Source organism: Populus trichocarpa, chromosome 1 (genome assembly GCF_000002775.5).
Source record: "Populus trichocarpa isolate Nisqually-1 chromosome 1, P.trichocarpa_v4.1, whole genome shotgun sequence".
Lineage (NCBI taxonomy): Eukaryota > Viridiplantae > Streptophyta > Magnoliopsida > Malpighiales > Salicaceae > Populus > Populus trichocarpa.
In genome coordinates this window covers 9,801,383-9,826,310 of record NC_037285.2, presented here as the reverse complement: position 1 = coordinate 9,826,310, position 24,928 = coordinate 9,801,383, and the positions used below count along the sequence as shown (strand labels likewise).

Below are 24,928 nucleotides of genomic sequence, written 5' to 3'. Positions count from 1 at the left end.
CGTAGATATGAACAGTACTTTCTCCACTTTGTCCATGCAAAAAAGCCACTAAGAGGTAATTTGATTTTTTACAAGGACACATTACTCATTTGCAACATTGATTAGGGACAAAACCATTATTTACTTTCTTTATAAACAGTACTTAATTAACCAATAAACTAAAATATTATTATTTTGTATTTATTGGTTCCTTCCAAGGCGCTTCTCTTTTTCGGAAGCGTTTGGGAACGCGGTTCAACCCGCGTTCCTAAAAAATTTGAATTTTTTTTTATTTTTGTTAAAATTTAATATGATTTGTACATTTTGGATCGTTTTTATGTGCTGATGTCAAAAATAATTTTTAAAAAATAAAAAAAATCATTGGCATGCATTTTAGCACGAAAAGTTATTTGAAAAGCACCCGCAACCACACTGCTAAACACGCTCTTCGTATTTATTGGCAATTTGATTTTTTATAAATATAAAATATTAATAAAAATAAAAAGTGGTCGGGCAAAGAATAGTAGTGTGGTACAGTTTATATTTTATATAATTTTTTTTATTGCTATTTATTTTGTTTTTTATCTTTTTTTTATTCCTTCAATTTCATCCCTGGTTATTATGTTGCATTTGATTTTTATATCAAATATTATCCTCATTCTTTTGATATTTCTTAATTCTTTCACTAATTAAATTTTATTTCAATTTCATTCCTCATCATTTAATTTCAATTTTTTTCATATCGGATTTTACCCCTATTCTTTTTGTAGATGTTTATTTTGTTTTGGACCTTTTTATGGTATTTTTTCAATTTTATTCCTCTATATTTTTTTTATTGAGCCATGATTTTTGAAAGTTAACACGAGTTGACTTTGGTATTCATTAAAGTCTTTTATAGTTTTTTTCTTTCAATTTCATCATTCAATATTTGATTTTTATGGAATTTGTATTCATGTTTTTTTTTGCTTTTATTTTCATAGAATTATCCAAATCCTATGCTCGTGGTCGCGATGCTAATGTGTTAACTTGGGTTGATTTAGAGTTTTTATTGTTGATTTTTAATTATTTTTTTACAGTTTCATGCCTCAATATTTTTTTATTGAGAATTTTGCTTTGTTGTTTTTTTAGGTTTATCTTCTGCGCGGTCAATCTCTGACTCAGGACCACGCTCATGAGTTTTGAAGGTCAACATTGGTTGGCTACGATCTTTTTTATGTCTTTTTGAAAAAAAAAATTCAGTTTCATTCTTCAATATTTTTTTTAGAGTTGGTCTTCGTGCTTTTTTTTCACTTTTCTTCCTATTGAGTTATCTCAATCATGTGCCTAACGTAGCGGGGTTATCGGGTTAAAGTAGGTTAACCCATATTTTTTTAATTAATTTTTTAGTTTCATCATTCAACGTTAAGTTGTTTTATAGTTGAGTTTCATAATTTGATTCAATTTGCTTTTGTTTGAGACTTTTTTTACCTTTTATTCACACAAATAAATCGTTTGATTAAATAAAAAATATATTATAAGAAACATAGTTATTGAACAAAACTTAGTACATAACTTATGTTGCGAGATCAAATATTTTAATTTTAATTATTTCTTAATCAAACATCGATTTAATTAGTTAGATAGGTGTATAAGCATTTTAATTTATGATTAAAAAATTTTTATATCCAAAAATGCATTGAAAAGCCCGCATGTTCATTTTTTTACTAGAATAAAATTTTGACCTATAAGGAAACGCAGGTACAAAACTAGTAAGTACATTTAAAAGATGAGGGAAATCCACTATGCAAAATGCATTGTGAATCCCCTCACGAAACATCGTGGATGGTTCACACATTTTTTTAGTCTTTTTTATTTATTTAGCCCTTATTGGACTGAATTGTAGGACAAATGGATGATTCACACTTTTTTTTAGTCTTTTTTTTTATTTAGCCCTTATTGGACTGAATTGTAGGCCAATTCTGACTAATTTGTTAAGAGAGAGTGAGATTGAAAGATAGGGAATCAAAGTAAAAAAAAAATATAGAGGAAATGGATAGTAATTTGACTTTAGGGTGAAAAATGAAAGAGTTGGGGTTTTACCATAGTTCTTTTAATATAAGAGATAATGATCCTTTTTATTTCCTCTGATAGATAAGATATCATGATACTGCAATTTTGTTGAACTCATTAATAAAGCTAATAGGGATTGGAAAACTATTTTTCATGCAAACTCGTGTTCATTAAAACAATGTAATGGTGGATTTTATCTTCTGATATAAAATCCTTGAACTAACCGTGCATGATGATCATAGCACAAATCTCATTTGGTCATTATCTAGTTGTTTGAGGGTAAGTTGGCGTTGTTCCATTTTAAAACTATAATGGAAGGACTAAAATATAATTGGATACAAACTAAAATACCATTGGATGCAAAAAAATTTAAAAATGGAGTCCAATGGCACTTCTGTCTTTTCATACGGGATTTTGGTAACAATCAGATTAGGTAAGGGGTAATTTGGTCTTTGAGTAAATATAAAACATATTAAAAAAGAAAAGTAGCTAACGTGTGTAATGCAAGTGCTGGTATTTGGGAGGCACCTGTGCCCTTCAAGAGGCGTGTGCGACACTTCATGGTGAAAAATTTCAGCTTTCACTATGTTATTGAAAACGTCGCATCATCCTCTTCCTATTGAGGTAACACATGGTGGCGTTAGGTTGACATATCGATGCCAATGACCTTCGTTTCTTCTTCTCTCTCTCCTCATCTTAAAAACCGTGTTGCCAATGGAAAGTATTATAATTGTCCTTTGATTTGTGAGGATATCAACTTCGATCCTTATTCTTTTTCTTAATTTCTATTTTTGGTTCTTTTGTAAAATTTTGAATTGTTTTCAATTACATCCTTCAATCTCAATTTGTGATATGTTATGTTGATCATTTTTGTTCTTATTCTTTTGATTATTTTTCTTTTTAAGCCTTTTGTTAAATTGATTGTTCTTTTCAATTTTACCCTTCAATAAAAGAATTATTTTTATTTTTTTCACTTTGATCCTCATTCTTTTAATTTTTTTGGTCCTTTTGTTCAATTAATTTTCTTTTTAATTTCACCCTTCATTCAAAAATAAATTTTATTTTGTATTTAAATTTTGATCCCTATTATTTTAATTATCTTTTTTTTTTGGATCTTTTTATGTAATTGATATTTTTTTCCATGTTAATTATACAATATTTAACTGATTGAGAATTGAGTTTTGTGGTTTTTTTTTTAAAAAATGCTTATAGTCTAATAGTTCATGTCATGAATTTGAAAAATTAATATGTGTTGACATCATTTTTTATATGAAAAATCATTGTTTTAAAAACCAATCAACTTAGAAAAATATTATTTTAATACATTTCTAAACTAAAAATATATTTTTATTTATAATTTTTAACCTTTTTAAACATACACAAAGTATCTCAGATCTCTCATCCACGTTTTAGGAGAACAAAGAAGGAAGAAAGAAGTACAATACTACATATACAATCTCTATTCTCGAACAGAACATTAAAGAAACAAAACAAAAAGAAAATGTCACTCTCCTTGCAATCTCCGCTCTCTTCTGCTCTATCCTCCAAATCCTCCTTCCTCCAGGTAATCACTATTGTGTAATTAATGCATTTATTTATAGCTTCATCATTCATTTATCTGATCTTTGTTTTGAAAACAGAAAGGAGGAGGAGGAGGGAGACTGAGGTTACTCAGTGGATCACCATCTTCAAATGCTATTTTTTTCAAGCTCCATAACCCTTCATTTCCTCAAATTCGTGCTTCTTCTCTTGATGCTGGTCTCTCTCTCCATATCCCGTTTTATTAAACTGCAACTCTTTACTGATTTTGGATCCCCCCTTTTTTATAGGTGCTAGCACTGAATTGGATGCTGTGTCTAGCTTGAGTGAGATCGTGCCTGATACTGTCGTTTTCGATGATTTCCAGAAGTATATTTGTTGTTTTTTTTCCCTTTCTTTAACTGGGTTGCTTTTATTGACACCCCCCCGCTAATGTTGGTTGTTTTATGTATATACAGGTTTCCTCCAACTGCTGCCACTGTTAGCTCTTCACTTCTTTTGGGTATCTGTAGCCTGCCCGATACAATATTCAGAGTAAGCAAACATTTAGTATCAAATTTTGGATTCTTGTTTTCATTTTGATCGATGCTAGTGTGAGAAATAGATTTTAGAAATTTGGTTTAATTGTAGAGTGCTGTGGACACCGCATTGGCGGATTCAGGGTGTTCTTCTCTTGAAAACGATGTGCTGAGATTGTCTTGTTTCGCTAACAAGGTTTGTTTTGTTGGATTTTTATGATTGCTTGTTAGGAAATACATGTAATGTGAACTTTGTTTGTTGGATTGATGACGTGGGTTGCTGGTGTTGTTATAGGCTTTGGTGAATGTTGGAGGTGATTTATCTAAATTGGTACCCGGCCGAGTTTCAACTGAAGTGGATGCGCGGTTGGCTTATGACACCCATGGCATTATTAGAAAGGTAACACCTTTTAACTTTTATAGAAAATGATCAAACACCAATTCGGCTGTTGGTTTTAGTAACTATCTTATAAAATCTTATTTCTATTTCTGATCGTGTGTTTTGGTTTTACATTGCTTGTGGATTAAGAGCATGCTCGAGAAATATCAACTTTTGTGTAACAGATGACATGATATGTTTTGTAATAGTGGTTGTATACTTATCATATGTAGGTGCATGACTTGTTGAAGTCATACGGTGAAATTGATGTTCCTCCTGAGCGATTGTTATTCAAAATTCCAGCAACTTGGCAAGTGGGTATCTGAGAATAATATATTTACTAGCAATCTTAAGAATTTTTCACATTTGAAACAATAACTTTGATGACTCTTTTTATCCCTTTCTTCCCCTATTACTTTGTCTTCTCGCAGGGAATAGAAGCCTCGAGATTGTTGGAGTCTGAGGGCATACAGACGCATTTGACTTTTGTTTACAGGTACTTGTTGTTCACTTGAGTAGATCTATGCAAAAATCCGCAATGAAATTATATAGAACTAGCAAAATACTGATAAGTCATTGATGTCAAATTAGCAAGTGTGATTTATTTTATCTATTGGGATAAACTTAAATGTGCACCAAGGCGAGTGTGCATACTGTTTCAATCCAGCAATGTTTTAGGATTTTGATGACATTGTCTGGAAGTTATGACATTTGAGGATGCATTTCATTTCCTCATTTTTTTTTCCATACAAATCTTGTACTTTGTGCTTTGAGAACTTCAAAGGAGTAGATGATACTTTGTACATGTGTTAATTTGCTGAATGATTTGCTCAAGTTGCAATTTTATTTCCTAATAGATTTTGATCTGTTGTTTTAGATTTGGATATTTTATTGTCTGAATTAATTTGAATGCACAGCTAAATTACTAGATTTTCATTCTCATTGTATTCGTAGTTTTTTTTAATGCTTTGTGGATTACCTGCTTATTTTTGGTATTGGATGTTTTTTTTTTTTTCCATTACATCTTGTCTCTCAGTCACTTTCTGTAATGTTTTTGCAAAAGTAATTTGTTTAGATGAATGCTGTAGTCAGAGTCCTGATATTCAATATCTCATAGGATGACAATACATTTTTAAGTTTCCTGAACATTGATGTTTTCTCATGTTTCTCAGCTTTGTTCAAGCCGCCGCCGCCGCTCAAGCTGGTGCTTCTGTTATTCAGATTTTTGTGGGACGCCTTAGGGTAAGTATTCCTTTCTACTGAGAGATGCCAATATTTTCTGCTGAAACATTAGTTTATTGTGAAAGTGCATTTTTATATCTTCTAGGATTGGTCGCGGAACCATTCTGGTGACCCTGAGATTGAAGCTGCTCTGAAAAGAGGAGAGGATCCTGGGTTGGCACTGGTTAGTCAAACAATAGTTATCTCTAATTTACTGATTTCTTAATTTGCACTAAAGTTTTAGCTTATTGATTTTAACGTGCCTAGTCTATTGATGCTTTAATACAAATATGAATGATGATGATCAACTTATAAATTAACACCACCATTGCTTTTTACTGCACCCCCAAGATCTTAGTAGCTAGAGAATTTAAAGTTATTCTTTGAAGAAAAAAAGAAAGACTTTTTACATACTATAGTTACTCATTTTAGGTGACAAAGGCTTACAATTACATCCACAAATATGGGTATAAATCGAAGTTGATGGCTGCTGCAGTTCGCAACAAACAAGATTTATTCAGTCTCTTGGGGTAACACCTCACTTTTTCCTATCATATTTAGCTGGAAAATTGGATTGGGCAGCTAGACATCAAGATCAGTATTTTATCTTTAAGAGTTCCGCCTCCTTTTCAGGGTTGACTATATCATTGCACCATTGAAAGTAATGCAATCTCTGAAAGAGTCTTTAACCACTCCTGATGAGAAGTACTCTTTTGTTCGGAGGTTATCACCACATTCTGCTGCTGCTTACAGTTTCAGTGAAGAAGAGGTCTGCTTTATTTCCATCTTCTCGTTTCTTTCCTTGTAGATGCACAAATTCCAATGTTAAATTAAGGCAGCATAGCAGAGTGAAGCAAAATGCATTTCTTGAAAACCACATGAAGAATTGTCAAAGAGGGAACAAAGCTATGATTTTAGGTTTCACGTGCATGTTGCATCTCGTAGTGCTGTTGGATCATGCAGTGCTTACTGAACCTATCAATGTAATAGTATTCTTCTAATATGCTACTGTTATCTCTAGGTCATAATCATCATGCATCACCAGTATGCTAGAACAACCAATGAGTCACATCACTACCATTATTCTTGTATCCATTCTTGTCTCCATTATTAACACAATAGACGCACGTGCTTTCCATTTTATGTACATAAACCTATGCTTGCAACTATCTGCATCCTGTTTGAGATTGAGTCACAGATTATTTTTTTTTGTTTATTTATCAACATTTGTTTTCTGTAGGGTTTTAGAAAACCATGACCAAAGGAGTAAGATTTGGTCACAACAGAAATCTGTTCATTTAGGGGGTGTTTGTTTTGCAGAAACCAATCTGCATTTAGGGAAATATTTTACTGGTGAAAACATTATCATAGAAAATAAGTTATTTTCCGATGTTTGGGTGTTTTAAATGAAGATCATTTATGCGAAGAGCCCAAAACGTTTTGCCAAATAGAGTTTTATAACTTATTTATTGATGTGGATCCCAATTGAGTGTTAGCATGTGATGGTTGTACAGTATTTTTTAACTTGTTTATTTATGTGGATCCCATGTAAAATGTTTTCCTCTCTTGAGAACCGTAAGTCAATTTCTGAAGTTTAAAGGTACTCAAGGTTGGCATCAAAAAGGAATTTTTCCCGCTCAGATTTTGATTTCCGAAAAGGTGTTTCGAGTTTGACTATAAGTTATTTTCCGCTTACAAGTTATTTTCTGCTTACTAACTTTTCAAATTGGGAAAATATTTATTTTCCAGAAACAATTGCCCCCCTCAGTTGTATCCCAGACATTTAGCTTGGATGAGGAAAAAAAAAATAAAACATTTCAATGAATTATAGCAGTTTTCTTCATCTTAGTGAGCCCTCTATATCAGTTACTGCTAAATGATTTTCTTACTCATCTTCCCTTTCTGCTCAGCTTATTAAATGGGATCAATTAAGCCTTGCATCAGCAATGGGGCCTGCATCTGTGGAGCTTCTGGCTGCTGGATTGGATGGTTATGTTAATCAAGCAAAGCGAGTTGAGGAGTTATTTGCCAAGATTTGGCCTCCCCCAAATGTATAAAGCTTTCTAGTTCATATCTGAGAAGATCTCCGCTTCATGGAATAAATGAAAAGGATAGTCTTGGGCATTTTTCCTTCAATCTCCTTGTGTTTCCCTCCTTCCCCCAAATAAATGATGCTTGGTATTCGAATGTAACTCTGTTAGAAATTTGTCTGAAATGAAATGTCGGAAATAGTATACTTTTTGAAACATAAGGAGATCAATGAGCAACATGCTGCCCCGCAATGTTCACTACCAAGTTAGCGTATTGACATGCTAATTATCACATCACTATACATGTTCTTTCCTTTTCTTTTTTCTTTCTCTCTCCCCTTCTTCTTCGTCGAAAAAATAGACAATCCAAAAATAATCATTAATACTAAAAAATACAAATACACTAGATAATTCCCTGCACTACTCTACTCTATGGTGAGTGACACTGTCATTTAACTCAACTCAACACTCAACTCAACGGGTTTTTCTATGGTGGGTGACAGTTTCATTTAACTCAACTCAGCGGGTTAAATGTAACCTCCTGATTATATTTTTTTATTTAGCTTAAATTTTAAATTATATTTTATAAAAGTTGCTCTGGTGTGATCCATGGATTAAAAATAATTTAGATGAGTAGTAAAAATATATATTTATTTTAAAAATATTTTCAAGAAATTGTTTTTTAAGAAAAACATTAAGATAACAATACATTGGATCAACTCGGATCAACCTAGGTTGGATTATGAACTTCATTGAGTTTAATATTTTTTAAAAAAAAAAAACTATTATTTAATTATTTGATGAAAAAAATAGATGCTTGCAAAATCAAGTACCAACTTAATACCAGAATATTTTTATGATATAACAATAACCCTATAAAATCATGAAGTCTAATTCTCAATAATTATATTTTTTTTAAAATAGCTTTTTATTTAATAATATGATAGAAATATAAAACTGAGCACTAACTCATTGTCGAGATGTTTTTTAAAAATTATGATCATAACTCTGAATAAAGAAAATTGAAATAAATAATGAAGTTGAATTTTTAATAAATCTAATATAAAAATGATTTAAAAAAAAAATACTTCCAATGACAACAATAGTTGTTATTGCTAATTACAAAATCTATAATACACATGAAAAACAGATATATGAAATCGAGCCTATCTATTTTAAAAACACTGAAGATGTTGAACAATGCATATTAATTTCTCAGATAGCATCTACTTCTTTCCATTTCCCGGACTTCCAATTAACTTATTTGAGCCTTTCTTTTTTCAAGTTTCTCTTTGTATCTCACGAATCTAAGAATAATCTTCTACCACAAAATTAACGAGAAGGAAGCCTTATTGAAGATAAAATCAAAGTTATCAACCTAAGCCGACATATTTTCCCAGTAATAAAACAGTGACTGATCCGCATCACAGTTTAATTTAAGAAAATCACCCACTGATCGGCAATTCGGATGCCCCATGGCAGTGCTATAATTTCCTAACCAATGTTCAAGTTATCATGATTGATCAGAGAATCAACTAATTACGAATCTATTGCAGGATATCTAACATCCCAACTCATCATGATGTGTCTGTGGTTTAATCAGCAAGGCATCATTTCATAAGAATATCACGTACGTATAAGTTGAGCTATGGTTTGATTAGTTGGCATGTCTGGAGTTTTCCTTGGCTTGGCGTGATTAATGAATGAAAGTAAGATCGATCATCGCAGCATGTGAAAGGAAATGATCCACACCAACTCCACATAGAATAACAATTTGAAGAGGTAGCCATGATCGATCTTGGTGATGGCCCACGATCGAATCACCAATGCAATATCCCTGCTCCTTTCCTTTACTTAATTTCGGTCGTTATGGAAAGGTTTGTTTATTTATTTTTGGGGAGGGGGCAATGATGTTGTTGTTGAGAGATGAAAGAAAATCTCAGATCAAACAAAAAAAAATCATTTAATTGTTGAACAACTGTTTTCTAAGGGGGAAAATTTACGAAATGGAAGTTGTGCCAGGAGGGTCAATCATCAATGTCATTAATTTTCACCAGCTTCACCACTAAATCAGTTTCTTATTAATTTGAAATTGTAATGTTGAAGGGCAGAAACTGGATTCTATTTTATCATCATTCAATGTGTCGATGAAATTGTGTGGCTGCCCGTTTTGTAAAGTGTTTTTTAATTAAATATACATTAAAATAATATATTTTTTTGATAATTAATATATCAAAACAAAAAAAAAACATTTTAAAAAGCAGAAACTAACGTGTTGCATGCTAAAGTTTTCTTCTTTTGTGTTTTTTTAATCGTGATTTCATACAAGAACGCAATAGCCAGCTTGTAACTTAACTTGGCTTGGTAGGTTTGCCTAGCTGTCTGTCTTGCTGCAGTGGCTGATCTAAATTATGATAAAGTAACTACTTACGATAATTTATATATGCATGCAGGACAGCTGCTCTTATAAAACTTTTGTTCTTCTCTAGAATGGGATTGATTTTGATCTTCAGAATTCTTCCTTGTCAAGTTTCTACCAAAACGCAGCCTGCGAAAGTTTGTATTATTCAAATATTGTTTCTGCCAACCACTTTAATTTCTAAATTAACTCTCGGCTCATGAGCTTGCAAGGATGCTCTTTACAAGAAAGCTCAAGACAAAGAGAGTGTTTTGACCAAGCAAGGGATAAGGTAAATCGAGATTTGATGAAAGCACATGGCATGATCCTAGAAATTCACAACATTCGCCCAGTGCCCCAGTGGATTAATTAATTGTATATTCTAACATGTGGGCTAGCATAATAATGTTCTTGCATGCAGGGGCCAAATTAGAGGCTGTCCATGCAAGAAAATTCTTTTTTTTTTCAGCCAAATTAGATTTTTAGTATTTTTTTTTCTTTAATTTAACTCTTCGAAACTAAAATTCGTAGCTCCGCCATGCCTGCATGATAGATAATCTTCAAGGCTACGGAAAAAAAGAGAGAGTATAAGTGGTAATTTACTAAGAAATTCTGACCAGGTACGCATCAAATTTATGATTTATCCTTTTGTTTTTTTTTAACAAGTTAGGTAAATGTACCTTTTGGCTCGAGGTTAAAGTATTATTTGCTAGGGTGTCGCACTGTTGTTGTTCGCCAAGAATATTAAAGACGTAGGAATAATAATGAAACTAAAATTTTTAAGAAATAGTATAATATTAGATGGGGGTGTTTATATTTTTTTATTAATATGGGTGTCCGAACCAGTTTGTACACACCTCGACTAATCTCACGATCCCTGAAGTTAACGACTATTTAAACTTCTAGTGATCCTGAGGTTTGTGACATTCAAATTGATGATTTCTAAAAAGCAAATTTAAAGTCTGATCAGTCGAGGTACATCTCTCAGAATTAGATCGGATATTTATATTATTTTTAGAATTGTAGTTATTAATTAGCTGAGCAATTTTTATTTATTATTATTTTTGTTTATCTTTTGTTGGCTCCCTCCAATCACGTGCTTGTTCAACATGGGAGGTAGATCGGATTTAAGCAATTAAAAACATTTGAATGAGAATTTTGGTAATCCTTTGAGTATCTATCAGAGTCATCACTCACGACTTCTGTCTTCTGCATGAGATTCTAGTATATTTAATTATGCCATGGAATTAATTAATTAATTTTATATGTATTCTAGTGTGTGTGTGTGTGTTCACTCCACCTTCTTTATTCGAAGATGAGAATATTATAATAGACATTCTATCTGCTAATTAATTGTTTCCGAGTTATTATGATCAAATCAACTAGGAAATATAGGAAGCTATTGACCAAAAGCTTAGAGGTTATGATCGATCATGAGGGTTGAAAGTGTTAAAAATTTATTTAATTAACATAATTTAAATAAATTATAAATAAATAGAAAATTAATCTCAAATAATTATTGATTTTTTAAAATTTAATCCTTAATTTATGGTGGCTAATCAAAGGTTGATGATGGTGAGAATTAATTCTCCAACCTTTTAACTTTCAAAATTCGTTATGAAAAAATGATCGAAGGAAGAGTTTATAACTTGAATTTTTTAGATTTTTTCACACTCTTTCTCACCTTAGAATTTAAGTTCATAGCTTGTTGAGAGATATTTGAGTTCTTTTATTGTGATTCAAAGATCTTATTTAGAAATTCATCTAAACTAAAGTAGTGTTATTAAAATATTGGAAGACATATTCCAAAACATCCTAGTTGCATAAGTAAGGAGCAATAAAACCTATAAAAAAAAAGATTCATCATTGACAACAACAAAAGTTTCATTTCTTTAAAGTACTTTAACAAGTATGTATTATTCTTTGTTTTAATTTAAATATTGTTATTTTTATTATTAGTATGCATGCTAGGACTTTGATTTTATATAAATTGCAAGTTTGACTATATATTTAGTATGCATGCTAGTATTCTTTTTATTATATTTATGTTGAAAACATGTTTGTCTTAATTTTTGTTTTTTTTTTTGCATGTTTATAGATTTAAAATTGTATGCATTATATGCTTACATTGAACAATCTTTTATGTTTTGTATGCTCTTGTTATGATAAATTAAATATCCTTGTTTACTAGTCTAATATAATATAATATAATATATTTTGACAATAAAAAGGCATAATCAACTATGAAAAGGCAATTGATTGATAATAGAGATAAGAGTTCATGTGATTAATTAGAAGACCAAATCCTAATCTAAAATAAGAATCCTTAAAAAAGTAATGTGGCGAGTATTATAAATTATTTATGATTAGTAACCATGCTACCTAAAAATGCTACATGTAAGATCATTGCTACAATGAATGATGTTCAATCAATATAAACAACAAATAAAGGCCATTCTTTTTTGTCATAAAGAGCCTAACAATCCTCTATCATCATATGTACTAGTAGAACAACCCACGTTAGACATGTCACAAGATGGATATTCATCATCTAATTTCATGCAACAATAGAAAAACTACACTTGAATAAAACCCTAAAGTTCTCGTGCAATATTTTACCTTTTCATTTTTCTTAATGATGTTGCCTCTATTAACTTCTAATAGATATCTTGGTGCTTCTATGCCTTCAACACAACCTTATATCTATCTTTTTTACAGACTAGATGACATTGTTAGGTGGTCACAACTAGTTGTGTCAAATTCCAGTTAGTTAGTAGTGGCTACTCCGAAAATAACATTTTTTTATCAAAACTTAAACTTACATAAATTTGATTTAAGTGTAATCTAGATGTAGATGGAGAATATAGCTAATACAACTTATACTTGCATAGTTTTGTTAACTACCATAATAGTATTATGGTAGTTAACCATATATACTTTACAGGTCATATATGATCAAATCAACTAGATAAAAAAATGATCTTAAACGAAGTAGATTGAACACTTTTTTTATCCATACACATGAGAGGAAAGTATTAGGATATTTTACAATAAAAAGCACTTCAATAGAGGTGTTTGGAAACACATAACACCAAACTAGATATCATATGTCCATGTATCAAGCATTATACTAAGCTTTTCTCAATCAAGGCATGATTGCTCCTAATGCACCAATGACCTCATAAGTGTATAGGCAGCCTCAAGCCATTTACATGGCATAACAACCATGTTCGTAGCCATAACAACTATTATTAGGAAACTTAGTGCCCCATAAAGCTTTTTTTCAACAAGAAACTTTAACCTCGTACACCTCAAACTATTGTTGATTAACAAATAAGAAAAACAATTGACAAGGTTGAGTTGACTCAACACTTAACATAAATGTAGTTAGAAGTTGGACGTACAAATATGTCTATATATAATAGTCCATATCTTAAGTGAGTTAATATGTTGCATCCAATTCTTATAAAAATCAAGATAGTTGATTTCAAATATTTTTCTAGAAAAGATAACCAGTTAACAAGAAAACACATTACTAAATTCACTAATCAATATGAAAATGATATAAAAAAATTCATTTTTAAAACTCAAGTTGTTTGGTTGTTCGTTAACCAAGATTGAGTTTCATTGGTTTTTTATGTTGTCACCCAACTCTATTAATACTTGAGTTTCATAAATATCTATTGAAACAAAATTCTTTAACCATAATATATACCTATTCATTGAAATTACATATATAATTATGTTTTTTTGGATGAAATTGTGTTAGTTATATATGACCCACTCTATCATTAAGATTTTACAAATTCTATCATTAATGATCATTAACTTTTTTTTTTTTTGGCAAAACTCATAATTTGCACCTAGTGTACGTTTTCACCAATTCGTAAAAAAAAAAACCCCTTCATTATCACTTTAATCAATTAAATCCTTGTAATTTTGTTTCAATCAATTAAATATAATTTATCTAATAAAAAAAGATATTACTCAATAAGAAAGATGGGGATGGCGAGGACGACTGATAGTATTAAAGAGAATGAAAAAAAAAAGTTGATAATAATGATTTGTTGAGATAAATTTTTAATTTGGACAAACAATACTCAATTGTTTGAAATAAGAAATATAAAAACTCGTTTGACCAAATGGATAATAAAGGGGCTCTTTTAATAAAATTAATGAAAATATAAGGTATAAATAATGAATTTGGCCTTAACTTTTTTGCAACTTGCTTTAAATTGACACCAATTTAGTGCATAAATTATGCAAATTAGACGTAAAAAATTAAAGAAAATGAACAAAACAACATAGCTGAGAAATGTAAGAAGTTTTTTGGGTTTAATTAATGAAGTTGATAGGTATGTGTATATAGGTTTGAAAATGAATTGAAGAAAAAACAACTTCACAAGAACAAGAAATCTACTTAATGCCCATGATTCAAAGATCCACGCATGAAAAGTATTGATCCAAATGCTATGATACTCAACCACTAGCCAGATCACAAGTGGAAGTCGGATATCAACGCCGCGTTGCAATGATGCCCTAGCCTGCCAGATCATGAGTGGAATATCACTGTCCATGTGGCCCTATGAGGCCACGCTTGCTGGTTGCATGGTTGGGTAGGCTATAATGTCACGTTGGCATCTCTAAGTCTAAGCAATTAATTTTTCTTTTTCTGTTTTTCAGGGAGGCCAGCACTGGGCAATAAATCCGCCGCATAATTAAAATTTAATAATGATTAATGTTTGTCTCCACCGCAAGGTGTTGCCCGTGCCGTCAGAAGATCACAGGAGCTCAAACACGTAAGTTGCACATGCCACTTCCTCTTTCATTTTAATATTATTTTATATTTATTAAAAGAATAAATTTCCATCTAAAAACTTGATAATAAAAAAAACCATAGTTAGAAGATAAAAATCCCATGAACGCTAGCTTTAAAATTTTTGTTTTCAATGTTATTTGAGTCATTTTATTATTCTTAAAAACATAAAATGATGTAAAAGTTTCAGTAATTCTAAAAATGTTACTTTTAATAGTAAATTAGTAATTAAATTGTGCTTTAAAAAAGAAAAAACAATCTGACTACCGACAATAATTTATTGCATCTATGTTGTCGTTAACTAGCAAGAAGTTCCGTAAAACATACTTATAAAATATTTACATATGTATCTATTATTTGTTTTTTTAATAGAAATATCAACTTCTTATTTAGCATTTAATTAGAATTAATAATTGTCTTTACAATTTAATTTATCAATTCATTATTTTAGAGAAAAAATAACTGTTATAAATATGTTTTCATGTATTTTAATTTTTTAATTAAAAAACAAAAGGAGGTTTATGCTTTATATGTTGTCATTGATATATATATATATATATAACATCTCCATTTTTATAAATTATTTATACAAATATAACTGATTTATATAAGATATAAGAGAAAAACAATTGGAGACAAATAAAACTAATCTTTTCAAAGCATTCTAAAACTAAAAAAATATTAAAAAATTAATCACTATTTTAATAATAAATCTAAGCCAAATAGTTTTAAAAAATAAAAGTAAGGGTATTAGTCAATATTTAAATAGTAAAAATTAATAAAATTAATAAAATAAAAAGATTAGGTATAATTGGTTTGACATACTAAACTCACGCCTAGCTTCTTATAAAAAAAATCAGTACACCTAGGCTTGGAAGCCCGAGCTTGACTTTTTTTTTCTTTTTCAAGAGCGGACTTCACTCTCTCAAGTTTTTATTTAATCAAGTGATCTATTACAACCTGTTTTGTTTTCCCGTCATCTTTGGTAATAAAAAAATCATGGTTCAAGTTTTAAGACCCCTCAACCTCATTTTTTAGCTTGTTTTCACCTAAACACACACTATATAAGATTTGATAAACAAATTGCCAACCTCAAAACACCCAAAAATAAAAATCAAACAAATTAAATAAAACAAAATGGACCCTAATCTATTTTTTAAAAGAAAAGACTACCTACATTTAACTCTTACTGAGAAGACAGACTTATTGATACAAATAAAAAGATCGACTTTTTTTGTGGCTAAAATATATATAGCCATCCAACTATTTTCTACTTTCTCTCATTTTTTAATATCCAAGAACTAAAATAATAAAAAAATAAAATTTGGGATCAAAATGTACAATGCTAAAATAAAAGGAACCAAATAACTGTTTTGATAAAAATTGTAAGTACTAAATTGAATTTTTTATGCCAATATCCAAATACGGTCTGTTTTATTTTCTTTTATTAACTTCGGTCCATTTTTTTTAAAATTTTGATCCTTAACTACAAATCAAGTTTCAAAACCAAGATTCAATCCACCATGAAAATACCTCAATACTTTGTATATGTTAGATAATACAAATTAAAAATAAATCTAAACATATAAAACTGTGCAAATACAATTTAAGATGATGAAATTTTGATTAATTTATTAGAAATTCTACTTTGAATTCTTTTTTTTTATATAGACTTTTATAGAGAATCCAAAGTGAGATGAAAAATTGAGAAAAGAGTCTTATTTGTATAAGATATAAGAGCAATAACAATATATATTTATAATTGATATCAAAATAAAATTGAAGTAAATGGAACATTTTAAGTTGATGAATATTGAAATGAGACATGTACCTCAATGAATAAAACTAAATATTTCATTCAAAATAAATTGTTATTTTAACTAATCAGTTTTATTACTATAAAATAAATTCAGATAGTGATAGTTTAATTAACATAAAAACTTATTTTCTATATTTAAAACTCACTTAAAAATAAGTATCTTCATTTTTAAATCCACACACACGGAAAGTTCGAGAAACACCTCATCTCTCTTAAAATATATCTCTAAAATCTATTTTTAAGTTTTTTCCAATTTTTTCTTTACATTATTTATAACTTTTATATCGATAATTATTATAACCACTGCAACTATAACCATGAACGCTCTAAGAAAAGTTAAGAGAAAACTATAATCAGTGTCAAGCATTTTAATTATTTTTATTTTTATTTTGTTTGGGTGTTTAAATTATTTAATTTTATTTATTTGAGTAATGAGATTTTGATTTTTCTCTCTCTTCTATTTAAGTGTTTTTTTGTCTCCTAAAACTAAGGTTGTCAATTCCGTTTCGGTAGGTGTTTTGTTTTTTTAATTGGAATGGAATGTTTCAGTTACAGAGTGTTTCGGCGTGCCGTTTCGAGGTTGTACTGTTCACACACACATATATATATATATATATATATATATATATATATATATATATATATATATATATATTCAACAAACATAATTCAAATTCAAGATAAATTAATTATAAATTATGCAATACAAACACAATGCCAAACAAATATAATTTTAAAATTTAAAATATTCCTAAATAGTCAAGATTAAATAGGTTTTTAACTTAAAGTAATTCAACTTAAATAAAATATCAAAATATTATGAAAATAAAATATTTTAACACAAATATTTTAAATATAAAGTTAGGTCAATGTTATCAAGGCTAATGGAATCTAAAGTATCTCTTGTTTTGCTCAAATTTCTACAAAGTATAAACATGAAAAAAACAACATGAATATAAACCATATATATTAGTGATAAATCTAATTTTAAAAAATTAATATCATTGTTAATGAAATAGTAATAATAATTTTCAATATTATTATCAATATCATTGCTATTGAAAATAGTAATGAAAAAGAGCTTTTTATAATTGGATGATTTAATTAATTAAATTGAAGAAGGTTCAATTTGATTCAATGGCTTTTCAAGAGCGGAACGGAACATGTGGAATGAAACCGGAACGTTCCGGGTGGAATTTAGTCGAAAAATTCGGAACGGACCGAGATTTAAAATGAGATGAAATTTATTCCGTTTTGTTCCGTTTTTTGAATTGATATGAAATATTTCGGTTATTTTGGACAAAACGGAACAGAATTGGCAACCTTGCCTAAAACTATTAAATACTGACATGGATGGTATCAATTGACACGTGACCATTTTGTACTAATATGTGGCAAAAATAGATCCGTTTGAAATTAGAGAAAACTGCAAATTTAGTGTCCAATCTTTGATTTTTATTACGTTTGAGTCCCTATTCTTTTATTCTACATATTTGAGTGATCAACCTTCGATTTTGTTTTTTAATTTGAGTGTATTTCATCACTCGAAACTGTTTACATTGTGACATGGCTTATATCAACTAAGATCATCTTCAACCTAAAATAATAGATAAAATTAAATAAAAATTACTTTTAACTTTTATTTTTGTTTTTAAACATTTCAACCGTTCAGTTAAATGAATAGTTAAAATAACTATTTAATATAGAAAATATTATTTTTATATTTCTTTGTAGAAAAAGCAAAAGTAAATAGAAATATGTTTTTTCTGTTGGCCATTATTAGTATTTAACAATCTCAGGTAATGAAATGCATTCAAATAAAAATTAACCACTTAAATAGATAAAATAAAAATCAAACATTAATTTAAATAAAATATAAATAAAAGAGTTGTTCACTAGAATTTATAGTTTCTCACAAAATAACCATAAATCTCAAAACCTTTTTTGTATCAAAATTATACAAAATATATTTTAAAATTATTAATTTAATATATATTTTTTCTAAACTAAGTAGGCACGAAATAATAGATTGATAGGAAATAAGTTGTATGGAAAACATTTTCCACGCACAAAAACCCAATTTATGTGAAGTGGGATCCATGCATGGGCCATGCGCGTTCTTTGGCTGGCAACCATGTGATATTTTAAGAGGTAACTGAACGTACTGGCTACTGGTTGTCACCCTTTTTCTCTCCTGTACAAATAGTGTATACCACCTGTTATTTTTTAAGATATTTTTTATTTATAAATATATTAAAATAATATTTTTATATTTAAAAATTATTTTTGGTATTAACATATAAAAAAATAAAAAATTAATTTAAAATTAAAAAAATCTTAAAATTTAATTAAATGATGTTAGGACCACCCAGCCAAACATAGCTGAATCTACCATTCTCTCTCTCCCTTTTCTCTCCTTCACACATGAACTATGACCGGTTACCGTCAAAAAGCTTGAGGAGCAGTCACTCTTACACAATTATACTCTTTTCTCGACACAGCCCAAAAAAACCACCACTAAAATTAAAGTGAACTGAAATAGAGCCGTTTCTCTCTGTCCAAAAAACACCCACAAAATCTCTCTCTCTCTAGTTCCTTCTCTTCCTTTTCCCTGTCCTGTCCTGTAATGTAAACCATAACCAACTACAAAATTACGTTCTAAATTTTCTTTTGTTCTAAAACATTGAAAGTTGTTTAAAGGATGGCTTTGCGTAGCAAGTTTTTAGCTTTGTTTCTTATCCACATTTGCTTGCTTTTGAGCTTGTGTTTAGCTGCAGATCCTTTTGTTAGTTATGACTTTGAAGTCTCCTACATCACTGCTTCTCCTCTTGGTGTGCCTCAACAGGTTGGTTCTTTAGATCTCTCTCCCTCTGCTTTCTCCCTTTGTCAACTTTTTTACTCTACTTTCAGTGGATCTTTTCATATGGGTGTACTTAATTTTGATTTTTGACAAACGGCTTTGCTTTAGTTTCTATCTTTAGCTTCAGATCTGCTAAGTTTTGCTTAGGAAATGGCAACCCGAAGTTAATGCTGTAGATTTAGCTAGTAGAATAAAATGAGCTTGTGAGTCATGCTGCGATGGTGTTACTTTGCATTTTCTTTGCAGGTTATTGCTATAAATGGAAAGTTTCCTGGTCCTACTATCAATGTGACCACTAACAACAATGTTGCTATCAATATCAAGAACAAATTGGATGAGAATCTCCTTATGCATTGGTATTTTTCTTTCCTTGCTGCATTTTTGCTACTAATTTTGAATTAAACTGTGAATTGTAGTGCCATAGTGTTAAAGTTTGGTTCTTTGCTAGTGAACCGTGAAATTACGTGGCGATTTAGAGTATAAACGGTGACATGTACCTCTTTTACTGACTGGAATTTGATGGTGGATGTTATAGGTCTGGAATTCAACAAAGGAGAAGTTCATGGCAAGATGGGGTTCTTGGTACTAACTGTCCAATTCCCCCAAAGTGGAACTGGACTTACCAGTTTCAGGTTAAAGATCAGATAGGGAGTTTCTTTTACTTCCCTACTCTCCATATGCAGAGAGCTTCTGGTGGATTTGGCAGCTTTGTTATAAACAACCGGGCTATTATTCCAATTCCTTTTGATACTCCACATGGGGACATTGTCATTTTGATTGGTGATTGGTACAAAAGGAACCACACGGTTAGTATTTGTTAAAATGTTGAACTTTAATAGTCAGGTTGCTGATAGGAGTCTGGTTTACAATTTTGATGCTGATTTAATTTTGGATTGAAGGCTTTGAGGAAGGCTCTTGATGCTGGGAAAGATCTAGGGATGCCAGATGGGGTTCTTATTAATGGCAAAGGCCCTTACCAATATAACACAACACTTGTCCCTGATGGCATTGACTATGAAACCATTGAAGTTCAACCAGGTGATTAGTTTTCATTTGTTATATTGACTTAGATCCTAATAACTGCTCCCCCTTGTTACTAAATGGAATTGCTTCTTCCCCCTGTTAGAATTTCTTCCTGAGTAATGCATTGCAGCAGCTCTTTAACCTTCCAAATTAGTTAATGATCGCTAGACACAAACCATATACCCTTTCTTCATGGGTATTATTGTGAGACAATTCGAGGGGTAGAGCGATGACAGGGGATGGAAGAAATACCAATAATATAGATGGGACTCTCTTTGTGAATTTGGTAAATTAGTCATTTTACACTCTGTCATTGGCCTCTAGATTTTAATGGAACAAATTTGTTTTTTAAATGATTGACCTGTTCAAGAAATAGGGTAGTTTCAAAAGACTTGTAGATATGCTCTTATGTTAATTGCCTATCGATGCATCATGTTAGAATGAAACTTCCTTGTACTGTTGTTGTACTGTATTGCTTATGATGGAGTTCCTAAAGATCAAGCTCACTCTTCTAAATAATTGATGTTGCTATATTGGACAGGGAAAACCTATCGCATCCGTGTGCACAATGTTGGAACTTCAACTAGTTTGAATTTCAGGATCCAGAACCACAATCTGCTTTTAGCTGAGTCAGAGGGATCATATACAGTGCAACAAAATTATACTAGCTTAGATATACATGTAGGGCAATCTTATTCTTTTTTGGTGACAATGGATCAGAACGCAAGTACTGATTACTACATTGTAGCTAGTGCAAGGTTTGTGAATGAATCGCAGTGGAAAAGGGTTACTGGTGTTGCAATCTTGCATTACACAAATTCCAAGGGGAAGGCAAAGGGTCCCCTTCCAGAGGCACCTAATGATGAGTTTGACAAAACCTTCTCAATGAACCAAGCAAGATCCATCAGGTTGGCTTCTATGGTGGTTAAAATGCCTTACTGCATTGTTTAGCAATTCTGAACTTAATGAGTGCTCTGATTAATAATTTCATCTTTCCCTATAAATAGAAAAGGAACTGGGATTTGAGAAAAAAGTACTGTGTGCTTCAAAATTTTGAAAAATTAGGACCTCAAATAAGCTACTTATTCCTTGCTGCTCCAAAGGAAAATATTGTATTATAACCTTGCAATCAAATTTTAACGGAATTGCATTTCTGTATTAGAGAATTTTCACATTATTATAAACTTTGCTCGTTATAATTCACTGTGAGGATTCTACGGTCAAACTGTGCAGATGGAATGTTTCTGCAAGTGGTGCACGTCCCAACCCTCAAGGCTCATTCAGATATGGCTCAATCAATGTGACCGATGTTTACGTGTTGAAAAATAAGCCTCTGGTAACAATTAACGGGAAAAGACGAGCAACTCTCAGTGGGATATCATTTGTCAATCCTACTACTCCAATCAGGCTTGCAGACCAGTTCAAAGTGAAGGGTGCGTATAAGCTTGATTTCCCTGAGACGCCCCTTACAGGACCACCTAAAATGGCAACATCAGTGATCAATGGAACATACAGGGGATTTATGGAAGTCATTCTGCAGAACAATGACACCAAGATGCATAGCTATCACCTAAGTGGATATGCGGTTTTTGTTGTGGGGTAGGAATTCATTTCCATCCTCGAACACTTCATTACATTCATCAATGTGTATAAAGGGTTTTGAGAATGTAGATTCAGTCACAAGCGCTTCATTGATTTATTTCAGGATGGATTATGGTGAATGGACAGAGAACAGCAGGGGCACATATAATAAGTGGGATGGCATTGCACGCTCCACAGTCCAGGTATGTTGTTGAAAGATTTTTATATACATTCAGTGTCTCTGAAAATCCTGGGTCACAGTTCGTAGTCATCGTGTTTTCCTCTCCTGTAAAGTTTTTCTAGATTTTTTTTCACATTTTTTAATAAAGAGATTGGGTACACTGGAAAAGAAAAGATTAGGTTAAAATAGCTGCTTGCTAGTCATTAACTGGTGTTAATACCGACATGGCAACACCTATAACAAGCTAGTTAATAGCGCAGACTATCCATATAGTTATTTTGTTTCTTGTTTGCAACTTGATTGTAATCTCCTATTCTGTACAGGCTTATCCTGGAGCTTGGACGGCAATTTTGGTTTCACTTGACAATGTTGGAGTCTGGAACCTCAGAACAGAAAACCTTGACTCCTGGTATCTTGGCCAGGAAACGTATATCAGAATTGTCAATCCAGAGGAGACTAACAAAACCGAGTTGCCCATTCCAGACAACGCCCTCTTTTGCGGTGAACTTAGCAAATTGCAGAAGTATAGACCATTGCCCGTTTAATTTTAACATTCTTCAAAGTCATCTCATAAGTGTGACATGATTCTCATAGTACATTTTCTTTCTTTCAGGCCAGAAGATATTTCTTTTGCAGCATCAATCACAGGTAACAGATCAAAGCTATTGTTCATGCTGCTGATGGCTGTCTGTGCTTTGATGTCCGTTTTTGGTTGATGTTCCCCTGTGATAACTTGCCTTTTGTCATTGCTTGTTCGAGCCTGTCTTCTTAGAACAGTTTGTGGTTGTGAGTGCTTAGTTGTGTAATTCTAGTTCTGTTGATAATTTTCGGTGATTTTGACATGTATTTTAGTCTCCTCCCTGGGTTTTTTGGTTTAATTTATTGGGATTATCATTCTTTTAATACCTGTAAGTTATGCACTGATGGCAATATCAAGTATTGAATACAGTTTTACTTCTCACGAAGCTGTTTTGCGTGCTTTTCCTCTATTGAAGCATGTGGTATACAACGTTTTTTACTTTCCAGCTGTTGAGTTTTGATGAATCATCCATACTAGAAAAACCAGGCATTTTTCCTTCAAAATGTCCATGCTTTTGAGGTTTGATACGCAGGGCTCCAGTGCTGGAGAGCGATCTATCGAGGTAAAATTTTATCCTTGTATGCCTGAGATCTTGGTAAATCACACGGAGCATTTATACTTGAAAGTGACAATTAACGTAGAAACTGTAATGCATTGAGGCCATACAAATGGTAGAATTTGGAAACATCTTTCTTTTAGATTCTCCGTGTGGTCCCTTGTACCACACGGTCGGGTGCTGCCACCCTAGCTGGATCATCATGTCTATTTGCCCCCTTTTTGGGAGAGGCCACCATTGTGTAGAATAACTCCCTGTATGTTCTTGCGTGAGAACAGCCCCTTTTTTTTATTGCTCAACTTGATCAGTCTAGACGGCTCATAAATATCCTTGACAAAACAGAACAAGAACATCAGCTGCCATTCCTAGTACCTCAAGAAGTCATCCTTTTACCTCATTAAGTTGATGACGAAAAAATTCAAATTTACCATTACCTAAGCTATTTGTGAATACGTCTGCAATTTGATTATCTGTTTTGATCAATCTTAACTTAATTTGTTGCTGCCACATCTTTTCTATGATAAAATGATAATGCACTTTCACATGTTTAATTCTTGAATGAAAAACTAGATTCGCTGCCAAACAAAATGCTGACTAGTTACCACAACACAACAAAACTGTATATAATCTACTCGTTGATGTAGATCAATCATCAATTGTATCAACCATGCACTCTCTTGAGTTGCCATTGTTGTTCGGCGGCGTTCTACCTCTATTGTTTGAAGAATTTATGCCACGTCATCCCCAGTGATGCTTAAATCATCAGCTCCGATAGCTAACTTTCTTCCATCAATTTTTACAAACATGCTGAAATCTACAGGTGTTACTAAATAACCTTATTGAATAAAAAATTCAGCAATCTTACCATATCAAACTCTTAGTACTTGTTTTAATTCGTAGACTTTCTCGGCTTACACACATAATATTTGCGATGATCTTGATTCCGAAAACTTTCTAGTCGGTTCATTTAGATTTCTTAATCCAACTCTCCATGAAAAAATGCATTCTTCACATCAATTTTCCATAGTCTCTGGTATTTGTTGATTGTAAGTCAAATTTGATCAATAATCTTGAACTTTGCATGATTTTTTAAGTTAAAACTATGATTTTCTAAAAAAAATATGAGATAATCAGACTATGGATTTTTCGCCATCCATACCAAAAATGCAGGTGCACATATTTGCATTCATACACATACTTTCATTTATTATAAATAACATACATACATTCTCCAAGTTGAAATATAGATCCCCAAAGAGTTCCAATCCGTAAAGTCTACAACATCCGATTTCGACTGAGAAATAGGAAAGATGAAGAGCGTGTTCATTGTGATGCTCATTTCTAAAAAGAGTTGGAGTCTCTGAAAGTTAGCATGACTTGCCTCACTAGCTTACTCGAG

At 31.3% G+C, this 24,928-nt stretch overlaps 2 protein-coding genes across 2 annotated transcripts; both read left to right on the top strand.

Moving 5' to 3' along the window:
* The first annotated feature begins 3,423 nt into the window (after positions 1–3,423).
* Positions 3,424–7,936, top strand: LOC18093986 (uncharacterized). Its single transcript, XM_006368112.3, has 13 exons — positions 3,424–3,592; positions 3,669–3,786; positions 3,858–3,936; positions 4,026–4,101; positions 4,198–4,281; positions 4,381–4,485; positions 4,698–4,778; positions 4,896–4,960; positions 5,637–5,706; positions 5,792–5,869; positions 6,118–6,215; positions 6,319–6,454; positions 7,596–7,936. The coding sequence occupies exons 1-13, from the start codon at positions 3,530–3,532 to the stop codon at positions 7,740–7,742; spliced, it is 1,200 nt and encodes a 399-aa protein (XP_006368174.1). The 5' UTR covers positions 3,424–3,529; the 3' UTR covers positions 7,743–7,936.
* An 11,311-nt stretch (positions 7,937–19,247) lies between these two features.
* LOC18093985 (monocopper oxidase-like protein SKU5) lies at positions 19,248–23,354 on the top strand. Its single transcript, XM_006368111.3, has 9 exons — positions 19,248–19,593; positions 19,855–19,964; positions 20,144–20,414; positions 20,508–20,646; positions 21,173–21,539; positions 21,865–22,230; positions 22,337–22,415; positions 22,717–22,916; positions 23,007–23,354. The coding sequence occupies exons 1-9, from the start codon at positions 19,450–19,452 to the stop codon at positions 23,107–23,109; spliced, it is 1,779 nt and encodes a 592-aa protein (XP_006368173.1). The 5' UTR covers positions 19,248–19,449; the 3' UTR covers positions 23,110–23,354.
* Positions 23,355–24,928: the final 1,574 nt, after the last annotated feature.